This window comes from Balaenoptera musculus, chromosome 8, assembly GCF_009873245.2.
Source record: "Balaenoptera musculus isolate JJ_BM4_2016_0621 chromosome 8, mBalMus1.pri.v3, whole genome shotgun sequence".
NCBI lineage: Eukaryota > Metazoa > Chordata > Mammalia > Artiodactyla > Balaenopteridae > Balaenoptera > Balaenoptera musculus.
Window position 1 is genome coordinate 57,333,209 of NC_045792.1, and position 27,122 is coordinate 57,360,330.

Here is a 27,122-nt window from a genome sequence, read left to right on the forward strand (position 1 = left end):
ACAGAAAGTGATGTAATATGCTATATGAATAGAATAAAGGACAAAATCAGGGGAATTCCCTGGCCGTCCAGTGGTTAGGGCTCCACACTCTCACTGCTGAGGGCCCGGGTTCAATCCCTGGTCGGGGAACTAATATCCTACAAGCCACGCAGTGCGGCCAAAAAGAAAAAAAAAAGCCACACAGTGTGGACAAAATCACATGATTATTTCAATAGACACAGAAAAAGCATTTGACAAAATTCAGTAACCTTTCATGATAAAAACACTTGGCAAATTAGGAATACAAGGGAACTTTCTAAATGTGATAAGGGGCATCTCTATGAAAGACCCACAGCTAACATCAGACATAATGTTTAAAGGCTGAATGTGCTCTGTTTAAGATCAAGAAAAAGACAAGGATGTCTGCTCTCAGTTGCATATGTATCTAAGTTATATGTGTGTATGTATCTTAGTTTAAAATGCTTAATTGTGAAACGAAAATCAAAGAAAAAGCTAAAAAGAATAAATTAGTAATCTCCATACCAGGTACTTTCACTGGGGCCCTAAGCACATTATAAATCTTTTTCTGTATTAACTTTTTTGCTGCACGGCCTATGGGATCTTAGTTCCCCAACCAGGGGTCGAACCCACGCCCCCTGCCCCTGCAGTGGAAGCGCAGAGTCCTAACCACTGGACTGCCAGGAAAGTCCCTGTATCAACTTTTTGAAATATTCTTATTAAAATAAAATTTTTAAAAATCCCCTTTAATTGAAGTATTTTATATCTGTATTACTGTGTAGTTAGTATAAAAACTTGATTTCAATTATTTGTCTTAGGAGTATATCAAATGTTGATCTGATTAAAGGAATGGTTAATTTCCATAGTAATTAACTGCCTCTGTCTCAATTATTAAACCATTTTTTATTTTTCAGAAAGCTTTTAGGGTAAATATAAAATCTGAATCCTGTCCTTTTTAGTATGTATTTTCCCGTATTTGAAATATTTATTTTATTTCAGGGATATGCCTTCTGGTTTGAACACTAAGAAAACTGAAAAACTTGGGCATTTGTTTTCTAGGAAAAAGTTTGTCCAAATTTGTACAATTTGTCCAAAACCATCCAACTACTAAATGGTAGAACTAAGATGTAAACAAAGGTTTTTCTAATTGATCTTTGCCAAAGGAGCAAAGGCAGTACAAAGGAGCAAAGATAGTCTCTTCAACAAATTGTGCTGGGACAGCTAGTCATCCTCATGCAAATGAATGTAGATACAGAGGTTATTCTCAAAATGGACCTAAACACAGACCTAAATGTAAAACTCTGTAATAAACTACTGGAAGGTAACATTGGAGAGAACCTAGATGATCTTGCATATGGCAGTGACTTTTTAGATACAACACCAAAGGCATGATCCATAAAAGAAGCAGTTGATAAGCTGGACTTCATTAAAATTAGAAACTTCTGCTCTGCCAAAGACAGTGTCAAGAGAATGAGAAGACAAACCATAGATCTGCAAAAGGCGAACATGACAATAGACTGTTATCCAAAATATTCAGTGGGATCTTATAATCGATATGGTAAAGAATTATTAATTCCTTACATTTTGATAAATTTTGACAGATATGTACACCTATGAAGCTACTACTACAATCAAGATTAAGAACATTTCCATCTCATCCCCAAAGGAATTTGTTTCTAATTAAGCCTGTTATTAAAACCCATAACGATCATGAAACAGGAATGACTAAAACATAAACATGACATTTAAGGAAAGTCACTTCTTAAAAGCCAATGAATATGTATAGTATAAATTTTATTACATTCTTTTGAATATTTCAGAAATGGTTTAGTTACATCTTAAGACACTATGAAAAGAGCAAGTTTAGAAATGAAAAAATAGTACAATTAGCAAGAGTGCTTCGGGTTTTTTTGGACCCGTTTATATCGGATATCCTCAATTTTCTAGGTCCCTGCAACTCTACAGCTTATAGCTTCACCTAGATGACCTCTTGCATACCATATTTTGATTCTGAGCAATGCTTCTCTCTCTCTTCAGCAGAGCAACTATAAATACCAGTCTTAGGGACTGAAGAAAGTATTGATGTCATTGAGCCATATGTAGAAAGTACCTGAGAGTGTTAAGCTCAAATCTTTGGGAGTGGAACCAAATACCATACGCTAAAAAATTTGAACTAGAGTCAGAGTCTTAGGCTAAAGAATTATGAGCTAGAGCCTGTAGTTGGAGTTCTCTGGGTATTTCTGAAGTATTTCATTTTACCCAAGTTCTCTGTGAAATTAAGGAGATCTTTCCGGCACACCTAAAGTGCTGTTGCTACTTATGCACTAAGACTATTGCTGCTGTTCATTCAGACATTTATAAGGGCAGTGATGTTGATGGGGTGAGGTTAAATAGAATTTGAGAGATAAGGAAAGATTTTGATTCTTTGTGAAAAAGTTGTTGCTAGTGAAGCCAAAATATCACTGTACTTTGGCATTAATAGGAGACACTGATTTACAACGTAAACTACAAGTTTTTGTAAGAATTAGGTACAGTCCGAGGTATTATCTTAGTTTAGCTCTAACAGGAAAATTTGGATAATGTAGCACCCCACGTCCTTACCTAGAGAAATCAGCTTGACAGCATATCAAGTATTAACTTGATATATGAAGAATTGACCATATGTCGTTAGCTGCCAACTTAGTTATCAGGTGAAGAGTTGTTCAGTGGATTACTTGAAGATTCCCTACCCCTACCCCCACCATACACACAACGGAAAGACTTCTGAAATGAATAATTGAAGAGCTAGTCTCATAGCTAGAAATGTATTATTGAGCCATATGTAATATATATCTGAAACTTAGTGAAGTTTTATTTCACAAAAAAGATAAATTTTATGTAATTCATAATTCATGCCCTATTTATGATTCCTTTGCACTGAATTAATTTCATTTGAAAAAGACTAAACTGGTTGGCCAGAAGAGTCCTTAATTGACCATATTTTAGTCATTATTTCAAAGTAAAGCAAAAAATCTAAGTTATCTGGGAAACTTATTTCTAGTTAGAGAGTCTGGAAGCATTTCTCTTAAGTTGCTCTAGCATTCACCACTTCTTTTTCTTTTACCAATTATAAACCCACAGATTTTTCTAACAGTTTCAACTATATCAGTTTGAACCATATTACATTGCTATTTTTATCATTCAAAAATGGTATAATATTGGCCATTTTATATAGTTCAACTTAATATAAATAAGCTTGGGAAAGATTCCCACAGTTGGAGTAGTTTAATTTTTTTATTTGAGGAAGATTATATTGCTCAGAGTAACTTTAGAGATTACTTTGAATTTAGAGAATTTCTTATTCCAAAGGCTGTTACAAATCAACAGTTAACTTCAGGACAGCATAGAGAAAACAGTGGGTTTTATTTTATTTATTTATTTATTTTATTTATTTTTAAAATTTTATTTAATTTTGGCTGCGTTGGGTCTTCGTTGCTGCGCGCAGGCTTTCTCTAGCTGTGGCGAGCTGGGGCTACTCTTTGTTGCGGTGTGCGAGCTTCTTATTGCCGTGGCTTCTGTTGTTGCGGAGCGTGGGCTCTAGGCGTGCAGGCTTCAGTAGTTGTGGCACGTGGGCTCAGTAGTTGCGGCACGTGGGCGCTAGAGCATGCGGGCTTCAGTAGTTGGGGTGCGTCGGCTCTAGGGCACGCGAGCTTCAGTAGTTGTGGCACGCAGGCTCAGTAGTTGTGGCTCGCAGGTTCAGTAGTTGTGGTGCACGGGCTTAGTTGCTCCGTGGCATGTGGGATCTTCCCGGACCAGGGATCCAACCTGTGTCCCCTGCATCGGCAGGTGGATTCTTAACCACTGCACCACCAGAGAAGTCCAAACAGTGGGTTTTAGACACTCTAATGAACTTGTCCAGAAAGATGGTGGTGGTGAATAAATATATCCTTAATCTCTTTAAGTTAAAGCTCTAGATTATTCTATACAGAATTCTAGTTTATCAGTAGAAACAAAATCCTTAACTAGATGGACTGTTTTGCTGATTCTGTGTTTGATTTGTCTTTTTATTTTTGTTTAATTTTTAATTACTTTTTTTTTTTCCTTTTCCAGAAGTATTGTCATTTTGTTTGGGGTGGGAGTGAGGTTCTTTTTTTTGATTGTGGTAAGAACACTTACATGAGATTTTACCTTCTTATTAGATTTTTAAGTGTATACAATACAGTATTGTCATCTATATGCACAGTGCTGTGCAGCAGATCTCTAGAACTTGTTCACCTTGCATAACTAAAATTTTATGTCCATTTTAATGACTCATTTTTAAAATTCACAGACTCTACCTAGTTTCTTTCCTAATCAACAGAAATATAATATGGCACAAAGATATCTAGGGGAAAAATGTATATACATATATTTTTTCCCACATATGTACATATATGTAAACATTTTTAAATGGGATTTCTTTCTAAACCGGATTCTGTATCAGCATCTTCTTTCTGGGGTCGTTTTCCTTTCCTCATTCTTTTTATTTATCTCTGTTACTCAATTTTAGATTCTTTTAACTTCCCCACTCTTTTCTTCCTTTGGTCATTGCCTCTTTCAAACTCATTATTTCTCTATTTTCTCTTGCTAGAGAAGGCAGCAACCAGGCAACAGAGCTTTACTTGTGTTTGGACCACAGAAGGAAACTGATTATCATTGCTTCGTACAGAAGAAAACTTGTTTTCCTTACCTAATTAGTTTTGTATTGGAAAAATCATGTCCCATATGGAAAATCATAATGTTTATGGGTCTCTGGCTTCTGTGGCATCACACAGGTGACAAACCACTATTTACAGAGTCAGACAGAATAGTAGTTTACATCTGAATCGTTTATAAAATAGCTGTTGGGGTAAATAAGCACCATTCTAAGTGGAGAGCATCCAAATAAAATAGCTAAACAAATAAAAGTTACTGTTATCTTGGCTCCAATATATTTGGATAAGCCATTGTTCAACCTTGAATTGTGAGCTCCTTTTATAAGTACTCAGTTTAATTTGTTTTTTTTTTTACAAAGCAGACCCCTGCCCCCTCAAAACCAATGAATTAGTTAACATTTAAGATAATATGAAGTTGTAAATTAAGATACATGGGAGAATTTTCTCTTACCTTTGGTTTCTTCTGCAGTTATTGTCTTTTGCATTTTTTTAAGGAGATGAGCAAGAGGCAGCACTAATGTCTCATCCATCTTTTATGAAAATTTGAATTAGTTCCTCATCAGTAGCATTCAAGATGCTGGAAAAGCTGATAACGATTAGTTTCCCAGCCATCTCCTTTCTGTTCTTCCTGCTGTTGGCTTAATTCTTACACATGATCGACTTCTATGCTGTAATAGCTCAGCTTGGAATAAAATTAACTAAAAAGAAGAGTAACAACAGGATGTTTTTCAGGTTAATCTTGATCTTTACGAGTTCAGTGATATAAGTGATGCACCAAAACTAGGATAGTACAGTGCAAGGAGGAGACTGTTGTACATTTTATCATAAAGTCTGACTTTGTACTAATTGTAAAAACATTTATATGTCTTGACTGTGAGATCTGAAAATGCTTGTTTCTATTTATAGCCATTAAAAATTATTTTGGGCTGTTTATAACAAACACAAAATAACATTGATAAGTGACATGAGAATATTTTTTCATGTAAAAGAAGTCTAAAGGTAGTGTGTTTCAGTGCTTGTGTGGCAGCTCCATGGTCATCCAGGACCAAGACTCCTTCTAACTTTCTTTTTAACCTGATCTAATATATGACTTCCATATTGAAATTTGCCTCATGGTTACTGAATGGTTCCTGGAGTTCCAGCCTTGGTAGCCACAGTTCAGGAAGAAAGACGGAGGAAAGGGGGGAAAAAACAAGAACATACCTCCCAACTGAGTTAACCCTATTTATTTAAAGTTCAGAGAAGCCTGGAAAATGTAATTTTTTTCGTGGGAAAAGTATGGTTTTAAGTAAATGTTTGATTGTGTTAGTAAGGAAGAAGGGGTAGATGGATATTTGTGTAGGTAGTTAACTACCTCTGCCACACTGTCTGAGTAAATGAGGTTCTACTGGTGAGATTTCTTTTTTTTTTTTTTTATAAATTTATTTATTTATTTATTTTTGGCTGTGTTGGGTCTTCGTTTCTGTGCGAGGGCTTTCTCTAGTTGTGGCAAGCGGGGGCCACTCTTCATCGCGGTGCGCGGGCCTCTCACTGTCGTGGCCTCTCTTGTTGTGGAGCACAGGCTCCAGACACGCAGGCTCAGTAGTTGTGGCTCACGGGCCCAGCTGCTCCGCGGCATGTGGGATCTTCCCAGACCAGGGCTTGAACCCGTGTCCCCTGCATTAGCAGGCAGACTCTCAACCACTGCGCTACCAGGGAAGCCCGGTGAGATTTCTTAAATGCAGCTGTGTCACTCCTGTACACTCCTGAGGTTTGTCAATTAGATGCTCTTGCATAGTAATTCAAGTTTATAAGCCCATTGTCCCACCCTATGGCAGATATAATTCTCAGATTGAATGTCATAAGGTGAAATTAGTACTTAGGTTGTGTATTAGTCACATAGTTTGGGATAAAGGAGGAAGCATCTTCTGTTGTTGTTTGTTTTTTGTTTTTTGTTTTAAATTTGGGACTTTTTTTTTTAAATGGGAATTATTTATTTATTTATTTATTTATTTATTTATGGCTGTGTTGGGTCTTCGTTTCTGTGCAAGGGCTTTCTCTAGTTGCGGCAGGTGGGGGCCACTCTTCATCATGGTGCACGGGCCTCTCACTATCGCGGCCTCTCTTCTTGCGGAGCACAGGATCCAGACGCGCAGGCTCAGTAATTGTGGCTCACGGGCCTAGTTGCTCCGCGGCATGTGGGATCTTCCCAGACCAGGGCTCGAACCCGTGTCCCCTGCATTGGCAGGCAGATTCTCAACCACTGCGCCACCAGGGAAGCCCTTGTTGTTTGTTTTAAAATACAAGTCTGTGTGAAATGGAAATCAACAAAACTACTCAAAAAAAATAAAGAAGACCTAATTAAATGGAGAGACATCCCAGGTAGATAAATCAGAAAACTTAATATTGTTAAGATGTCAGTACCAACCACCCAAAGCAATCTACAGATTCAGTGCAATCCCTATCAAAATTCCTACTGCCATTTTTGTAGAAATGAAAGACCTTATCCTAATTCACCAAGGTATTAATAGCCAAGGTATTATTGAAAAAGAAAAATAAAGTTGGAGGACTCACACTTCCCAATTTCAAAATTTCCTACAAAGCTACAGTAATTAAAACAGTGTGGTAATGGCATAAGGGTAGACATACAGACCAGTGGAATAGGATTGAGAACCTATAAATAAATATATATCTCTCTTGGCAATTGATTTTCAGTAGAGGCACCAGGCCCAACATACAGAATAGGGGGAAATATTTGAAAGTTACATATCTGATAAGGATTTAATATCCAGAATATATAAAGAACTCCTACAAATCAATAACAAAATGACAAACTCAATTTAAAGATGGGCAAAGGACTGAATAGACATTTCTCCAGAGAGGATATGCAAATGACCGATAAGCACATGAAAGCATGCAAAGATGTTTAGCATCATTAGTCATTAGAAAAATGCAAATCAAAACCACAGTAACATTTCACTTCACACCCACTAGGATGGCTATTTATATAGAAAAGGGAAAATAGGAATATATCACTAGTGGGACTTTAAAATAGTGCAGCTGCTGTAGAAACTTTCCTCACAAAGTTAAGTAGAATTACCATATGGCCCAGCAATTTTACTCCTAGGTATATACCAAAAAGAATTGAAAACAGGAACTCATAGTAGCCAAAAGTGTCCATCAATAGATGAATGGATAAACAAATTGTCATATATCCATACATTGTAATTTGGTATTGCTTCATGGTTACAAAGTTTCTGTTTGGGGTGGTGAAAAAGTTGTAAATAGTGTTGACAATTGTACAGTTGTGAATGTAATTAATGCCATTGAATTATACACCTAAAAATAGTTAAAATGTCAAATTTTATGACAATTTAAAAATAAAACCTATCTTTATTTTATTATTTTTTAGAAAGTTTTTTTTTTTTTTAATATTTATTTATTTGGCTGTGCCAGGTCTTAGTTGCAGCATGCGGGATCTTTGTTGCCATGTGTAGGATCTTCATTGTGGCATGCGGGGTCTTTTTAGTTGCGGCATGTGGGATCTTTAGTTGCGGCATGTAGGGTCTAGTTCCCTGACCAGGGATCAAACCCGGGCCCCCTGCATTGGGAGTGCAGAGTCTTAGCCCCTGGACCACCAGGGAAGTCCCAAAACCTATCTTTAAAAAATTACATCAGTGTCAGTGTAGGTTCATCAGTCATAACAAATGTACTACCACTCCGGTAGGGGATGTTGACAATAGGAGATGCTATGCATATGTGGAGGCAGGGGGAAAAGGAGAATCTCTGTACCTTCCTTTCAGTTTTGCTATGAACCTAAAACTACCCTTTAACCCTCTTAACCATTTTTTTTAAAAGACTTTTTTAAAGAGCAGTTGTGTATTTTATCACAATTAAAAATTTTTTACATATATGTATAAAGTGTATGTAAAAATATATAATGTATGTGAATATATATGATATATGAAATGTATAAAATATGTACATAAAGATAGATTTTTAAAGTATATATAAATATAAAGCAAATATAGAAGTATATATTAGAAAGAGTTGGAATTTTATTCCCAACTCCACAGCAGAAGCTTTGTGTCTTTAGGCAAGTTATTTAACTTCCCCAAACCCCAATATTGTTATGTATAAAATGAGAAAAATAATGATGCTACTAGCTACTTTGTAGAGATGTATTAGCATTAGAGATGATCATGTAAAGGGCCTAAAAGAATCTCTGATACACAGCAAGTGCTCAATAGGTAGAAGCCATTATCACTGAAAATTTTGTTCATTTTTATTTGGCTATGATATGTTTATATGTTTATTCATTATTTCTTCCACAATCATAATTCCCACTTGAACCCTAAACTGCTGACTGCCATTAAACTATTACTATTTTTAACTTCTTTGTTTTGTTTTGTTTTGTTTTGTTTTACAGGCAACAATTGGTATTGACTTTTTATCAAAAACAATGTACTTAGAGGATCGAACAGTGAGTAATGTTTTCAGTGTGCAATTTTCTGCAACACTCCAGGATAGAAAATTATGATCAAAACTATAATCAATGATTGTCACCATAAGAAGTACTAAGCAAAGTTGCCAAAGTTAGTTTACAGGCCTTGAGAAAAACTGTTATTATAGAGTGAGTAGTACTTAGGTTAGCACTTTGAGTTTTTTATCCCCAAGTAGAATCCAAAGGGGAGAGAAAGCTGTTACTTGTAAAACCCTGATGACCCTAGGCTTGTTAAACAAAATTTTGTCTTGATTTGGAAAATTATAACAAATAGCATTGAGATAAGAATATTTTCATGAAGAAATTAGAGCTGCTAAAGACCTTTTGAATACCACTCTTGAAGCATTCAAAAAGATTTCATTTGAATATCACACAATTTGTGAACTTCAAGATTTTATTTGTCAGAATATGATATGTACCAAAGTGACTATGAATAGAAAAAAGTAATGTGTATTTACTTGTTAGATTTTTGTCTTCTATCTTTTGGAATACTCCTTTTAAGTGCAATATAAATCCTGTATTCTAGCCTGCTATCCCTTGAAGAGATTCCTGTCACCTAAACAGTGACTCTCTTAAATGCATTATTTTGGGATCTATACCCAAAAAAGTTATCTCTAATGCTATTTCTTATAAGTTTGTGAGTTTTTTTCTTTTGGATGTTCTCTTTTATGTTTTAACATATAGCATTTTATTTCTTAACATTTGAAAACAGAAACTGCTTTATGATGGTACGAGAACTTAATGCTTCTTTTCAGGCTTTTCTTCCTGGAATGTAGATGTGAAAAAGTAAGAAAGTAAAGATATTTTTATGTAAGTTTGCAAAAAGATATTTCTCCTTTTTGCTAGATTATATACAGTGTTCTAGGAAGAAATGTGTGGGAGAAACATAAGCACAGTAGTCAGAGATCCAATTTCAAAGTGTTCTGGATCCAATAGAGAAAAGAGACATTTTATTTTAGTTTCAGAGAGGCTTGCAGAAAAGCATTAATTCCTTTTCTCTGATAGCCTGAGCTGCTCACTGACATTTACCTTTGTTTTTCCCTTTTATGTTCACTATTTGAACATCAGCAGTCTACTTTTGCTCTCCGGAAGGCATAGGATTCAAAGAGAGGTTACAGGGAGGGGAAAAAAAAGGAAGCTGTACTTCTGATTCTGTGAAATCTTTCATATTGCCATTTTTTTTGAGTTATGTACCTTCAGAGCAAGCCAAATTTAAATATTATTCCCTTTTGGAAAAGGAAAGGAGTTTTGTGTTATTTTCATTCCTCACATCCCTGTAACCTTTTGCATGAGTTTCCTTTTTATCTCCTTGCCACGCTCCTCCCTTTAAAAACATTATTTCTTTTCAGTATGAGTTTGGTTTTTTTTTTTTTTATTTATTTTTTCCCATCCCACAGATCAGGCTGCAGCTATGGGATACTGCGGGTCAGGAACGTTTCCGTAGCCTCATTCCCAGTTACATCCGTGATTCTGCTGCAGCCGTAGTAGTTTACGATATCACAAGTAGGTATTTTGCAACGGGTTGACCTTTCTTATTTTTCTTGCTTGTTTGACTGATTTTATTGTTAGGTACGATTGCAATTATGGGACACAGCAGGTCAAGAGCGGTTCAGGAGCTTGATTCCTAGCTACATTCGTGACTCCACTGTGGCAGTTGTTGTTTATGATATCACAAGTGAGTGGGGGGGAATTATGCATTTCTAATCTTTCAACCTTTAGCTTAGTTGCATGCATGTTCTTGTCTTGTGCTTGTTTTCTATACTGGCATGTAAAAATGAGTTTTATCATAGCAAACCTTATCACAAGCCAGCTAGGTCAGAGTATTTGCTTTGGTGTTTGTACCAATATGCTTTATTTCTACTGTGCCAGGTTTTTTTGCCCTGTAAATTTTCCTTTAGATCTAATTATGAATCGTCTCCAAGGCTTTCTTAGTATCCTGTTATCCCTACACCATAATTATGGTTGGAAGAATGTCTCCTTTTTTATTTAACTTGATCTCAGATTTCTCTAAAATAAAATAATCTGCATTTAAGTCTCTTGCCAAGTTCTCCAGATCCTTCAAGGCTTCTGTTGAGACTGTTAAAAGCTTCCGCTAGCCAACTTTTCTCTGCTTTCTCCTTCCAGCCATCCTCTCTCTATAGAGGAAGGCAGAGAAAACATAATGGGCAGTTTTCTATTAATCATTTTCATTTGAATGAAATCTGGATTCTCTGACTTATTTACTTGGTTGCTAACGAATTATACTTTCATTTCTCTCCAAGAAAAAAATTTAAATGGGAGACAAAAAAGTAATGGTCTTCCTTTTTCTTTTCCTTCAAGACTGACTAATAATGCCTTTGGCTTTTTAAGTGACTGTAAATTTTGAATGGAGCATTGGTGACTGACAGGGAAATGCTATCTGATTAAAATTGTCTTTGTGAATCAGTTTATGATATATTAGGCAATATTAAGCATCATTCCATATAGTGCTCCATAATTTATAGGAAGACCAGGATAGTACCACATCTTAGACTTCTTTAAAAACATCTTATATAAACAATCTACTGATTTGAGCTAGTAATATTATTAGTGTACATTTTTGCATATTTGCTCAACCAGAAATCATATCTACTTAACAATAATTGCAATGGCAGAATTATAAGAGGTTTGCATTCAGAGACTTTTTTTTTGGTTAGGTGCCAAATGCAGTCTTTCTTTTCTTGAAGCTTTTCTTTGGGTTGCTACTTGTTTTAAAAATGTATGTTCATTATTGTGCATTCACAAGTTTTGCAGCTTTAAAATGTTTGTGCTTACTTTAACCAAATCAAGTAAAACCTGGTGTATTTTTCTTTGAAATTTGTGCACATGCCATTAAAATATTAGCAAGTTGTTTTCTTTAGCTGCTGTAAGATGTATTGAAGTACTCTACTTAGAATCCAGGGCTAGAAAAGATGGATTTTGTTATAAGTGATTCTGGTACATTAAACTAATAAACTTCAAGTTAAAGTGATCACAAACTGAATAAGCGATGCAAACAGAGTGGTGTTGAAAGCTATTTAAAGGCTTTACAAATTTTGTGGATGTGTTGGGACTTACTGGCTGACATACTTTTGGAGATGCTTTCTTTGTCATGTTTGGTATGTTTAAGTAATCAAAAAAGCATTGTGGCAACATGACACCATATTATCTGCCATAGCTGTCCTTACATTTAAAAAAAATTTTTTTCAATTACATATAGTACATTATACTCACTTGGTCATGTCCAAAAATTTTAAACTATTATAAAAGGTACCTTAAGGACTTTACTATTGTGATTTGTTTAGATCATTGATATTTATACTCAGATAAAATGGAGTTATGTTGCAGGCACATTAAAAGTGGGTCCTAATGTGCCAACCCCTTTCCAACTTCCAGTACTTTGTTTTTTTCCTTTTTTTTCTTTGTTTGGTCCTTCACTTGGGGAAGCACTTGCAATAACACTAATCTCTCTGTCCACCCTCCTATATACCAGATGTTAACTCATTCCAGCAAACTACAAAGTGGATTGATGATGTCAGAACAGAAAGAGGAAGTGATGTTATCATCATGCTAGTAGGAAATAAAACAGATCTTGCTGACAAGAGGTATGGAATGATTTCATATTTGTATGGAATGTTTGATTTCTTTGCTAAGCAGCCTGTTATTTTTGTTAGTGAAAAATTGCTTTAAAAGGAGACATGTTTAATCCTTAATTTTATACCCCTGCCCCTTTTCTTTAGTGTGGGGACCTGAAATAGAAAGGTAAACATTAAACTCAGTCCTGGGAACTCCCTGGCAGTCCAGTGGTTAGGACTCTGTGCTTTCACTGCCGAGGACCCAGGTTCAATCCCTGGTCGGGGAACTAAGATCCTGCAAGCTGAGCAGCATGGCCCACCCGCCCTCCCCACACACACACACAATAAAACACACAGTAGGGCTTCCCTGGTGGCGCAGTGGTTAAGAATCTGCCTGCCAATGCAGGGGACACAGGTTCGAGCCCTGGTCTGGGAAGATGCCACATGCCACAGAGCAACTAAGCCCGTGCGCCACAACTACTGAGCCTCCACTCTAGAGCCTCGCATGCCACAACTGCTGAAGCCCGCATGCCTAGAGCCCGTGCTCCGCAACAAGAGAAGCCACCGCAGTGAGAAGCCCGCGCACCGCAACCAAGAGTAAACCCTAGCTCACTGCAACTAGAGAAAGCCCGCGTGCAGCAAGACCCAACGCAACCAAAAATAAATAGATAAAATAAGTAAATTTACTTAAAAAAAAAAAAAAACCACAGTAAACTCAGTCCTTAAAGGAAACTAAATTTTTTGGTTTTGTGTAAGCTCGTGTGTAAATAACTCTTGTGCAAGATTGTTTACACATGAAGCTGATAACTATTTTGCATTTTTTAGGGCTCATAAATATGAGCAGTGTTCTGTTAAAGAACAAAATGTTTTACAAATCCTATCGTTAAAAAAGTATTCGTAATGATTAAATGCACACTCTTTTGGTAGTCTTCTTATAAATATTCATTATAATTCAGTGGTGTAGTTTTTTCTTTTCTTCTTTTTAATTGTATGGTTGAGCCAGACTGTGAGGTTGAACTGAATAGCTTGATTGTGATACCTTAGTCAAATGAGCAAAGACATATTCAAGTCACACGATGCAAAATGTATTAACATTCACTGTAGAACCCGTGGCTTGAATATCTGCCTTTAGCATTCCTAAATGATCTACTGGATATTCTTTCTGCTTTAAATAGTCTTGACCATTTATTTAATATTCGAAGCTTTTACTATTTATTATTTGTTTATTCATTAGTTGGATACTGAAATTCCAGTGATGAACTTTTGCTATTAATTAAAATGTTGCAAAGAAACCCAATACGTTCAAAGACTTATGAAATGTTAAGCCCATTTCTGCCATGGTACCTCATTTGGAATTGGCAAGAAAGTCTTTCCTAATTTAAAAGTAAATTCAGTGTATGATTTCAACTTTTCTTTATGAAAATCATTTTTTGGACATCGGTTGCTATCATAAATTTTCACTATTTTATTTATCTTCAGTATGAGAATTTGAAGATCATATAGGTATATATTCTTCTAGTGGAGAGTCGCTAGATATCTTCACTGTTAAATAGAAAAATTGTATATCTGAATTGTTTCCCTTTATAGCCAGAGTTATCTAAAAGGATGCTTACAGCATCTGTTCTTTTATTGCATAATATTTGAGTATACAAATGCTAGAAACATCTAAATTATGTTTACAATAATTTTTCTTTAAGGTAATATTTGTCCATTGCTTTAGAATTACCATATTTCTCAGTAATTTTTGCCAGACTATCACCCCTCAGTTATCCACATTTAAAAGAATTAAAAGTCTTTAAAAAAAATTTTTTTTTTTAATTTTAAAAAATAAAAGAATTAGAGTTTTGTTCGTTCCACTAAAATAATTGGGGGGGGGGTTCATCTATTTTTATTATTTAAATTTTAATGTAATAGTTGCAGGATTTTTTTTTTTAATTGAAGTGTAGTTGATTTGCAGTGTTTCAGGTATATAGCAAAGTGATTCAGTTATACATATATATATGTATTTATCCTTTTTCAGATTCTTTTCCATTATAGGCTATTACAAGACATTGAATATAGTTCCTGTGCTACACAGTAGGTCCTTGGTGTTTTTCTATTTTACACACAGTAGTGTGTATCTATTAATCCCGAATTCCCAATAAAATAATTTTTAAATGAGTAAAAGTTTTAAATTTTTTTAAAAAGCATTAAAAGAAAATCTTTTGGGAGCGAGTGACCTTTTATAAACATGACGTGGAATCCTGAAGCCATAAAGGGAAAGATTGATAAGTTTGAATACATAAATATAAAGATCGTATTCACCTATTAGGTTAGCCATTATTAGGAGGATTAATAATGCACAGTATCATCAAGAGTCTGAATAAACAAACACTGAAAATGTAACTAATATAATCTTTAGAGGAAACGGTTTAACATATCAGTATTTAAAATACTCACTGACTCAAATCCGCCTCCAGTAACTTATTCCACAGATATACCACAGAAATGTGAAAAGATGAACATGCAAGAAGTATTATTACATTATTTATAATATTAAATAATTAAAATCAGTCTAAATGGCTGCTAGCTGTAGTAGCATTTTATAAATGAAATTCTTCTAGCCACTAAAAAAATGAGAAGAATTTATTGCTGTCTAATACATGAAGCTTAAAAAAAAAAAAAACTTGATCTGTGTATACATGAATCCTTTTTGTTTAAAAAATACATATATACACACACACCATCCTATATATATATATATATATATATATATATATATATATAGACATCTTTCCTTTGGCCTAGAACAAATCTGCATAAGCATACATGAACTTAACTGTAGTTATCTTTGGGAAGAGAGTGGGATTATACAGGAGTTTATTGTAATGATTGGTCTTTTAAAAATTACTTTTGTAATCAGAAAAAAAAAAGTTTTAATAAAAACAATTCAAAGTTAAATGACTTTACCACTTTCTCTGACAAGTAAATATTTTTTTCGGGACTTCCGTGGTGGCGCAGTGGTTAAGAATCTGCCTGCCAATGCAGGAGACACGGGTTCAATCCCTGGTCCAGGAAGATCCCACATGCCACAGAGCAACTACGCCCGTGTGCCACAACTACTGAGCCTGCGCTCTAGACCCTGCGAGCCACAACTACTGATCCCGCGTGCCACAACTACTGAAGCCCGAGCTCCTAGAGCCTGTGCTCTGCAACAAGAGAAGCCACTGCAATGAGAAGCCCGCACACCGTGACGAGGAGTAGCCCCTGCGTACCACAGCGAAGAGTAGCCCCTGCTTGCTGCAACTAGAGAAAGCCCACGTGCAGCAACGAAGACCCAGTGCAACCAAAAATAAATAAAATTGATTCTTTAAATAAATGAATAGTTTTTTCATGAAAACTTGGAGGAAAGACCAGAATATATGTTTCCGTGTCTCAGCACCTAGATTCTCAGTATTCTTTATGTCCCCTGTGGCCCAGTGAGTCCCAGGTGTTTCAAACCTGAGAATCACTTAGTAAACATGGCTTATTAGATCTCTTTTAAGATTCTGGCTATAAAGGATCATGATCAACCTTAAAATTTTTAATGTTTTTGATCCTCCTTCCAGATTCAGTTATTTTAACTAATCTTTCTAGGTGCTTCTGACAAACTCAAACCACAGTTGTGAACATTGCTATGGCTAACTTTCAGCCATTTTAAGGGGGTGACTTATAGTCTAAAACTAGTTAGGATCTCTGCCTGGAATTCTTCACATGTAGGATTTACAGACTAATAATCATTCATTCAGGAGGTATTTGTTGAGTATCACTTATGTTTCAGAGAATGCCACTCTAGGATAGAGTAGTGAACAAAAAAGACAAGTCTTCAAGGAGCTTTTATTCCAAGAATAAACCAGACAGTAAATAAGTCAAAAAATACATAGTATTGGGGCTTCCCTGGTGGCGCAGTGGTTAAGAGTCTGCCTGCCAATGCAGGGGACACGGGTTCGAGCCCTGGCCCGGGAAGATCCCACGTGCCGTGGAGCAACTAAGCCTGTGCGCCACAACTACTGAGCCTGAGCTCTAGAGCCCGTGAGCCACAACTACTGAGCCCACGTGCCACAACTACTGAAACCGGCACGCCTAGAGCCCATGCTCCGCAACAAGAGAAGCCACGACAATGAGAAACCTGCGCACCGCAACAAATAGTAGCCCCCGCTCACCGCAACTAGAGAAAGCCCGTGCACAGCAACGAAGACCCAACACAGCCAAAAATAAATAAATAAATAAATAAATTTCAAAAAAAAAAAGAATAATTTTGTTTTCAGAAAGTGGAGAAATTCAAGAATAACATCTTGTAAACAAGAAGACAGTGGAATCTAGTACATAGGTATGAGTTTGGGGAATAAGGACAGTTCCTCCATAGTAGTAGGATTAGACGTAGAATATAAAAGGCACACAAATAGGTAGATTGGAGGATAGATATGGTGGGAGCTTGTAGAAATTCTCTTGCATTGCTTTGGTGGTCTGTGTTGTAGGAAGCAGGATTTATCAGCTGATGGTTTAGATCCATTTAATTAGAATAGTTGCATATTTATTAAACACCTATGTGATTGCTAGGTGCTAGGAACACCAAGATAAACGGGATAGTCCTGCACCTGAAGAGCTCACAGCTTGAGAGACACTGCTAATTATAATGTACTACAAAATTCCCTGTAAAAGAAGTACTAATTTGACTCACTTGTTCCACTTGTAGAAATCGACAAAATCCAACCTAAAGAAATGATCCAAAGTCACAAAGCACAAAGATGTTCATAGCAACATTTTTCACAGTAGTGTATTGGGTTGGCCAAAAGTTCATTCGGGTTTTTCCATAACATCTTATGGAAAACCCAAATGAACTTTTTGGCCAACCCAATAAAATTTGAAAACAACATACATTTCTAACAGTTTGAGACTGGTTACATAAATTATGGTAGTGAATTGACAAATTGTCTAGCCATAAAAAGTTATTTTACATAAAAGTTTTTAATCACAAAGCTAAATGCTAAAGCTAAGAGAAAATAGCATGCTATTAAGATTTTTAAAATTAAAAAAATACAAGATGAGCTCAGCAGGTAAAAGCAAATCATTAAAAAATGCCTTTATAAAAACATTTGATTAGATATAACATACAGAAGTGCACAGATTTTTTTTTATTGAAGTATAGTTGATTTACAATGTGTTAATTTCTTCTGTACAGCAAAGTGATTCAGTTATACATATATATACATTCTTTTATATATTCTTTTCCATTATGGTCTATCACAGAATATTAAATATAGTTCCCTATGCCATACAGTCGGACCTTGTTGTTTAATCCATTCTCTATATACTAGTTTGCATCTGCTAACAAACTCCCACTTCATCCCTCCCTCCCCCCAGCAACCACAAGTTTGTTCTCTATGTCTGTGAGTCTGTTTCTGTTTCATAAAAGTTCATTTGTGTCATATTTTTTTTTATAAATTTATTTATTTATTTATATTTATTTTTTGGCTGTGTTGGGTCTTCGTTTCTGTGCAAGGGCTTTCTCTAGTTGAGACGAGCGGGGGCCACTCTTCATCGCGGTGCGCGGGCCTCTCACTGTCGCGGCCTCTCCTGTTGCTGAGCACAGGCTCTAGACGTGCAGGCTCAGTAGTTGTGGCTCACGGGCTCAGTTGCTCCGCGGCATGTGGGATCTTCCCAGACCAGGGCTCGAACCCATGTCTCCTGCATTGGCAGGCAGATTCTCAACCACTGCGCCACCAGGGAAGCCCTATTTGTGTCATATTTTAATTCCACATATAAGTGATGTTGTATGGTGTTTGTCTTTCTCTTTCTAACCTAAGTGTACAAATTTCAAGTATATTCCAGCTTGATAAATTTTCAAACTAGTCTTGCCTGTATAACCACCATATCAAGAAAAGTTTTTTTCAGAACCTTGTTTATAATCTTTATATCATTATCTTTCAAAAAGATGAGTTTGTGTATCTTTTTTGTTTTCTACAGGCAAGTGTCAATTGAGGAAGGAGAGAGGAAAGCCAAAGAGCTGAATGTTATGTTTATTGAAACTAGTGCAAAAGCAGGATATAATGTAAAGCAGGTAAGTGTTTTTTCAGTATGGGTGAGTTGAAGTTATCAAATTGAAAAAACATTATAAAATAATTGTGTGAGTTTTCTATTCTCTAGTGTAAGATTTTCTTCCACTTGGCAATAGCAGGCCTCATGAATTAGTGACATATCACAATGAACAGTGAAAAATCTAAATGTGGCATAGTTTGGGAAAAAGAGAAAAGACTTGCCAAACTTTTCAGATTGTTCGTAGGACACGTATTTCATTTTGATTACAAGATTATGATTATAAGATGATTGCTAGGTTGTAAACTCACCATACACTCACTACATCCCAACTGCATTGTTTCAAGGTAAATTTTCCTTATTTTAGTATTTGATAGTAAGATTATGATAAAGCAGGTATTTGCTTTCATGCATGGTATTTTGCTTGTTGTTGTAAAAATACATTCTGGTTACTTTGTCCTTAATAAACTGCTGGTGTTTTAACAGAGTTTATAACAGGAGTGTTTTGGGGATAGGAAAATATGGGGAGATCTCACATTGTCAAACTGTTTTCTAAAAAATGGGGTAACCAAAAACTTACCTGCTTAATTCTTCAGGGCTACATGTCGTATAGAGTAGTGGTCCCAGATTTATAGGATTTACCTCCCAATAAATTATTTTTTAAATTCTACATTATCAGTAGAGGGGTAAAGTAAAATCCTTGAAACTGAATAAGTAGAGCTTTATGAAAAATTCTCTATATTGTTTTCATTTTTGGTTATCCCATCTCTCTTTGCCTTGAAACATATGTAAGTAATACTGAATTGTCACTAATTCCCTCCTCCTAGTATACTGTTTCATGGCTCCATATCTTTGTTCATGCTTTGTTCTCTTTGCCTAGAATACTCATGTTCTTCTTTCCTGACTGATAACTAGTCATCCTTTTAAGTTTCAGTTTAGATGTCAGCTCTTCAGAGACATTTTCTCTGACGTTTGCCACCATACCTCCAGGTATTATCATCTAGGTATTATCATTTAGTGATACATGACTCTCTTCTGTGTTTCCATAGATCCTTGACTCCTGTGAAACCACTGTCATAGAACTTACCACGTTATATTGAAAATAGCTCTCCCATCAAAATTATATATTCTCAGACCTGCCCATGTATTTGGAATTTATTAAAGAGTTTGAGTAGGGTGGGATGAATTGGAAGATTGGGACTGACATATATACACTACTATGTATAATATAGATAACTAATGAGAACCTACTATATAGCACAGGGAACTCTACTCAATGCTCTGTTGTGACCTAAATGGGGAGGAAATCTAAAAAAGAGTAGATATTTGTATATGTATGACTGATTCACTTTGCTGTACAGCAAGAAACTAACACAACATTGTAAAGCAACTATACTCCAGTAAAAATTAATTTTAAAAGAAGGGTTTGAAAAATAGAAGTTGCTGTAATATTATCGTATGTCACTGTTCTAAGACAAAGCAATGGTAGCTTCATCTAGCTTTCTCTATTATAGACATTTTGATAAGGATATGAAATAGTTGCTTATATATTAGAATATGGCCTTCTCCAGGACATCTTTCAGTCTGGGTTAATGTCTAAAGAAAGGGTTGCTATGGCCCCCTAGTCCTGACCCTAAGTAATCTCGTAGGTTTAGAAGCTCTGAAATCGTCAGCATACAGTAGGCACCAGTATCTTCATGATATTTAATTGCTTCCAAGTTTAGATAACTCCTAGGATGTTAAGAATATGGGGTATGTCATTCATTTGTTATTTTATAAGCACATAATTTTTAAAGCTTTATTAGGTATAATTTACGTACCACAAAATTCACTTGTTTTAAGTGTATGATTCAGTTATTTTTAGTGAATTTACATCATTGTGCAGCCATCATCATAATTCGATTTTAGAACATTTTCATCACTAGGCATGTAATTTTTCCTAATAGCCTGACCCATACAGACAGATATTGCTAGCCATTGGTAATGAAGAGAGACTTCTTTTACAAAACAGTCTTATCCTGAATTCAAAATCCATTTGCTACTTTATTATTTCTCCTTATTTAGATGATATGTCTGAACATGTCCGGCTCTAGGCACGCAGGCTTCAGTAGTTGTGGCATGCGGGCTCTAGAGCACATGCTCAGTAGTTGTGGCACACAGGCTTAGTTGCTCCGCAGCATGTGGGATCTTCCTGGACCAGGGCTCGAACTTGTGTCCCCTGCATTGGTAGGCAGATTCTTAACCACTGCGCCACCAGGGAAGTCCCGTAGCTTCCTTCTTAACTCACAAAAACCATTACTTTTCATTTTATAGAGAGTACCACAGAGTACCACGGTATATTAGAATTTTATTTCAATATTTAGAGACCTGTGCTTTGTCAACTCATGTAATTTAGTTAAGGAAGAAAGAAATCCTGGGACCCCCACGTTCCCATGAGATAATGAAACCAAAAGAGAATTAAAATCTGACGTTAATAAGCACATTTAAGTAACAGGTCAGGGCTTCCCTGGTGGCGCAGTGGTTGAGAATCTGCCTGCCAATGCAGGAGACACGGGTTCGGGCCCTGGTCTGGGAAGATCCCACATGCCGCGGAGCAACTAAGCCCGTGAGCCACTATTACTGATAAATAAATTAAAAAAAAAAAAAAAAAAAAAAATTTAAGTAACAGGTCAAAAAATCTTCCCCTTTAAAAAAAAAAAAAAAAAAACTTCCCCTTTTAACTGTCAATAGTTCATCATATAGAATACATTTCTGTCATGTGTGAAAATTACTGACTGATTTTAAGTATTAGCTAAGAAATAAATCATTTTTTTTATAGATTGTCTATTCCTTGAATCAGTTTTTATAAAGGAGTTTAAGAACTAATTAACTAGAGTATCATTAAAAAAACTTAATTATTTAAATGACCAGAAATGGAAGAAGTGTCTGTCTTTTTTCTTTTAGTTGCACTACAAATCACCCCAGTGTTAAAAAAAAAAAAAGCCTTTGATACCACTTGATATATTAGCTGTATAGAAAAATTCAAATTTTCCTAAGTAAAATCTAAATCAAATCTGCCAAATAACCATTGCCCAATTCTTGACTCTGGACAATGCACCTTGTGTGGTTGGAGTTCAGTGCTTATTTTGCAAATCTAATGTTTACCATGCCATTGGAAACTTTGGCAGTAGGGAAAAGAATTGTGACAAGTTTTCTCCAAGACAGATGTTTTTGAAACCCATACAGTTTACCATTGAGGCTAAATGTATTTTTCCTCCACCTTGCTGTCTTTGGTAGAGAGTAGAATACCTTATATCCAAACAAAGATAAGAAAGGATAGAGGTTTTAGAATGGCAAATTGTACCTAGGAATATCTGCTAAGATTAGAGAATTGTTTAATGGTTCTCAACTTTAATGTGCATAATAGTTATCTGAAAGTTTATATACTGGTTCCTGAGGCATGACTCCTGGATATTGATCAGTAAGTCTAGGCTAGTGTCCTAAAGTCTACATTTTTAATAAGAATCCCAGGGAATTTCTCATGCAAACTGTACTTTGTAAAACGACACAGGAAGCCGTAGAGATGGTTTGGCAAGTATGTCAAATCTATTCAGTTTGATAATTGTTTGAACAAATATTGATTCCATACCCCTGCTAGATACAGAAGACAGGCTTACTACACTCAAACTGCTCAATCTTTTGTAGAAGCCAAATTCAGATTACAAGGAATTAAATGTCATGTATCTGAGTGTCAAAAATGTGTCTTCATAAAGTAGGAGGACAAATGTAGTGAAACCTAGAAGCTCTTGTGATTTGCTCGTATTCACAACTTAGAACTAGTCATTTAGATACCAAGTCTTATTGATTCTACTTTTCCCATTGCTGTATTAAGGCCCTTGTCTGTTGCCTTGCCTGCTACCATAGCTTAATAACTGGTATTGGCCTCCAACCTTGCACTACTTTAGTTTACTCTCCATCCTGCTACCAAAGTGATTGTTTTAAAATGCAGATCTGATCTTGGAGAGGCAGCAGTGAGCGGTGTTTTGAAGTGAGATCTGAGTTCCCTGCCCAAGAATTGAACCTGGGTAACCTGGGTGAAAACCAGGAATCCTAGTCCACCAGGGGCTAGAGGCTAGAAGCAGAGTTCCCCTGGCTCTTGCCTCCATTTGAAAGCAAGAGTGTTTCAAGGAGGCAAAAACTGTAAAAACAGGTGCAAAGGTGCTTTGCAATGACCTAGAGGGGTTGGATAGGGAGGCTCAAGAGGGAGGGCATACGGGGACATGTGTATGCATATGGCCGATTCGCGTTGTTGTGCAACAGAAACTAACACAGTATTGTGAAGCAATTATACGCCAATAAATATCTATTTAAAAAAATGTACCCTTGTAGTAATCAAAAGCAAGTTAAATGTTGATGATATATTCATTTGGGCCAGAAAATTGGCAAAAATTATAAAAATTGCAAGAACCCATAATTGGCAAGAAGATGAGGAAATTTCCTCATCTTAGTTAATTCTTCATGTTAAGTTGTTGGTGCAGCCTTTCTCGAGAACTATTTTGCAATAAATACATAAGGCCTTAAAAAAAATGCAAAGTTTATTATTAAAGGCAGAGCACAACAAATGGGAGAGCACACAGAGAAACAGTTTAGTTAAGACAGAAACAAGGCAGACACACACACCCGGAGAGAAAGGGTGTGGGCGTCCTCCCTAATGAGGAGGAGTGCAGTAAAGAGGGGCTTAAGTCATTTATATAGGGCAGTTCTTCTGGGTCTTTGTTTACCTTTGGCCAATTATCTGGTTTCTTTTTCTGCACCTGACCTGCCCTAGGACCCTCCCCAACATGTGTGTGCAACTTTTTTCCGAGATGGATTCCAGCCCAGAGGCCTATGGGAGGGGCTTGGCATCACCTGTTCTGCGGTGGTGACCTCTCCTTTTTGACCCACAAGGAGCCTTTCTGCGCATGTGCAATGTCTCCCTTGCCCCAAGGATGGGAAATATATGACCTCTTGAAATTTTACTCAAACAGGGTTTAGCCCCTCTCTGTTCCTGCCATGACTGTTATCTTAAAGTATCCTCAGGAGACAAAGCCTGGCTATTTACCCTGTTTCTGTTGTTATTTCTATTTTGAAGTACAAACAGGAGGCTGGTTGTAAATATCTAACCTGGGGCCCACCTATCTCCTGTCTCAGGAAATGCACATAGGAGGCTAATTGTAAGTGTCCAGCCTGAAGCCCATCTTTTTCTTGCCCTAAGAAATGTAAACAGGAGGCCAGTTGTAAATGCCTAGCCTGGAGCCCATCTGTCTCCTACCTCAGATCTGCTTAGGTTACATCTGAGTTTTATCCTGAATTTTAAGCAAACTCCTTAGTATGCTACACCCTGCTGTTCAGAATCTTTGATCTGGCCCCTCCATACGTCACTACCCTGTTCTTTGGCCACTACATACCCATACAGTACTTCTTAAAGTGCCCCAAGTTTACTGTGTTCTCACATTTCCATTGTATGTGATTGTCCTTCTTTCTAAAACACTGTTTCTTCCCTGTCTGCTATTTGTAATTAAAATCTCAGTTTAAACATAATCAAATTTAGATTAAGTGCTTTTCCTATCTGTTGTAGTAGCACCCTTTTTTACTTTTAATATTGAAGTTTTTTGTCAATTCTGCCTCCCATTAGACTGAACTCAATATACTAACGTTCATTGAATGAAAGAATAATATACTGTATTTATTTAATGAGCTTGAGTCTGTCTTAAGAATTTTCTAAGCTGGAGTGAACAAGCTTAGAGAATGTAGGTTACATGGGGAATTTGTCCTTCATTCAGTATTTTGACTGCAACTTAGGTATAGATACATTGAGTTTCTTTTAATTCAGCTAAACTTTTATTGAACTTTTTTTTCCATTAGTTTATTGAGATAAACATTTATGTATAGTGAAATGCATACATCTTGAGTTTACAATTAGATGAATTTTGTTAAAAGTATAAATAAATATAATGACCACACTAATGAAGATATAGAAATATGTTGTTTAATTTCCAAATATTTGGGACATTTCTAGATATTTTATTGTTACAGCTTCTAATTTAATTCTGTTGTGATCAGAGAATATACTCTGTAACATTTCAGTCATTTGTAATTTATTGATACTTGTTTTATGGCCTAACATGTGGCCTGTCTTGGTGAATGTTCTATGTGCACTGGAAAAGAATGTCTTTCTGCAGTTGTCAGATACAGCGTTCTATAAATAATATAAATGAGGTCAAATCTTAGATAGCACAGTTGATAGCCTTGTTCAGATCTTAGATAGCCTAAGTAATTTTGGAGGGTAGTTCAATTAGTTACTGAGAAGGGGGTATTAAAATCTACAACAACAATATTTGTATCATGTGTTTTGTATATAGTTCAGTCAGCTTTTTTCTTTTTTTCCTTCGCCATGCGGGATTTTATTTCCCGGACCAGGGATTGAACCCAGGCCCTTGGTAGTGAGAGCACGGAGTCCTAACCACTGGACACCAGGGAATTCCCTAGTTCTGTCAGCTTTTACTTCATGTGTTTTGAAGTTCTGGTTTTGGGTGCATACATATTAGCATTGTTAACTGTCCTCATAATGTGTTGACTTTTTAAATGTTAAGAAATACTGCTCTTTATCTCTAATAATATTCCTTTTCTTTGTCTGATCTTAATATGGCCGCACCAGCTCTCTAATTGCTTATTGTTCACTTGGTATATCTTTTTCTTTGTAAAGTGGGTCTCTTGTAGATGGCATATGGTTGGATCTTACTTTTTTTTTCTCCAGTCTGAAAATCTCTGCCTTTTAATTGGAGTGTTTGGTTTATTTAGATTTAATGTAGTAGGACTTATGTCTACCATTTGTTCTTTGTTTTCTGCTTGTCCCGCTTTCATTTTTGTTTTAATCAGATATTTTTATATTGTGTTTTAATTCCTCTTTTGATCTTTAGCTAAATTTTTTCATAACCTTTTTAGTGGATGCTTAGGGGTTAAACTAGAGTTAATATTATACCATTTCATGTGAAATTATGCACACTGTCCTTCGTGTTATTGTCACTTTTTATATTTACATATATTATAAACCTCCATAATAAACATTTTAATTTTTCCTTTAAACAGTAATTAAGAGAAGAAAAAAGATAATCTTTTCTATTATCCATATATTTACCATTTCCAGTGCTCTTCATTCCTAATTATAGATCTGAGTTTTACCTGGTATTTTTCTTTAGCCAAAATAACTTTCTTTACTGTTTCTTATAGGGGTATCCTGGTGATAAATCCTCTCTGCTTTCACATATTCCAAAAGGCCATTTGAAGAATAATTTTGAAGAACGTTTTGCTAGTTTTTGAATTTGAGGTTGATAGATTTTTTTCTTCCAATACTTTAAAGACGCCTTTCGATTGTCTTCTGGCTTCCATTGATTCTAATGAGAAGGGAACTCTAATTTATATCATTCTCTGTTTGTAATGTGTTGTGGTTTTTTGGTTTTTTGTGTTTTTTAAAAAATAAATTTATTTATTTATTTTTGGCTGCATTGGGTCTTCGTTGCTGAGCATGGGCTTTCTCTAGTTGCGACAAGCAGGGGCTACTCTTCGTTGTGGTGCGCGGGCGTCTCATCGCGGTGGCTTCTCTTGTTGCAGAGCACAGGCTCTAGGCTCACAGACTTCAGTAGCTGTGGCACGCAGGCTCAGTAGTTGTGGGTCACGGGCTTTAAAGCACAGGCTCAGTAGTTGTGGCACACGGGCTTAGTTGCTCTGCCGCATGTGCGATCTTCCTGGACCAGGGCTCAAACCCATGTCCCCTGCATTGACAGGCAGATTCTTAACTACTGCGCCACCAGGGAAGTCCCTGTGTTGTTTTAAAGTATTTTTTTCTGCCCCATTTTCTTCTTTTCTCTCCTGGAATACCAGTGGCACATCTGTTAGATGGCTTGATGTTACCCACGCCCCCTGGTCACTGAGGCTTTTGCTCATTGTTTTTGATATTTTTTCCCTCTCTTTTTTTTTTTTTCAGATTAGGTATTATTACTGATGTGTCTTCAAGTTCACTGATCCTTTTTCTGCCATATTTAAACTGTTAAGTCCATCCAGTAAATTTATTATTTCAGATATTGTAATTCAGTCCTAGATTTTTTTCATTTATTTCTTAAAACTTCCATTTCTCTGTCAGAATTCCCCATCTGTTCAATCATTATGGTCATTGTTACCTTCGAGTTCTTGAACATATTTATAGTAATTGCTTTGAAATTCTTGTCTGCTAATTCCAACATCTGGGTCAATTCAGAGTCTATTTCTATTGGCTATTTACTTTTTCTCTTGCCTCTAGGTTAGATTTTTCTGCGTTTTTTTTTTTTA

The 27,122-nt window shown here is 36.0% G+C and overlaps 1 protein-coding gene across 2 annotated transcripts in view; it reads left to right on the forward strand.

Moving 5' to 3' along the window:
• The window catches only part of RAB6A (RAB6A, member RAS oncogene family), a 78,968-nt gene that overhangs the window by 36,327 nt on the left and 15,519 nt on the right, over positions 1-27,122 (forward strand). Inside the window, exons 3-6 of one of the 2 annotated variants that reach the window (XM_036860512.1) lie at positions 9,079-9,132; positions 10,551-10,656; positions 12,644-12,755; positions 18,711-18,804. In XM_036860512.1, the coding sequence (XP_036716407.1) occupies positions 9,079-9,132; positions 10,551-10,656; positions 12,644-12,755; positions 18,711-18,804 (366 nt within the window). Of the gene's footprint in view, positions 1-9,078; positions 9,133-10,550; positions 10,657-10,722; positions 10,829-12,643; positions 12,756-18,710; positions 18,805-27,122 lie in introns of both variants that reach the window. The other variant, XM_036860511.1, reaches the window with a different exon arrangement.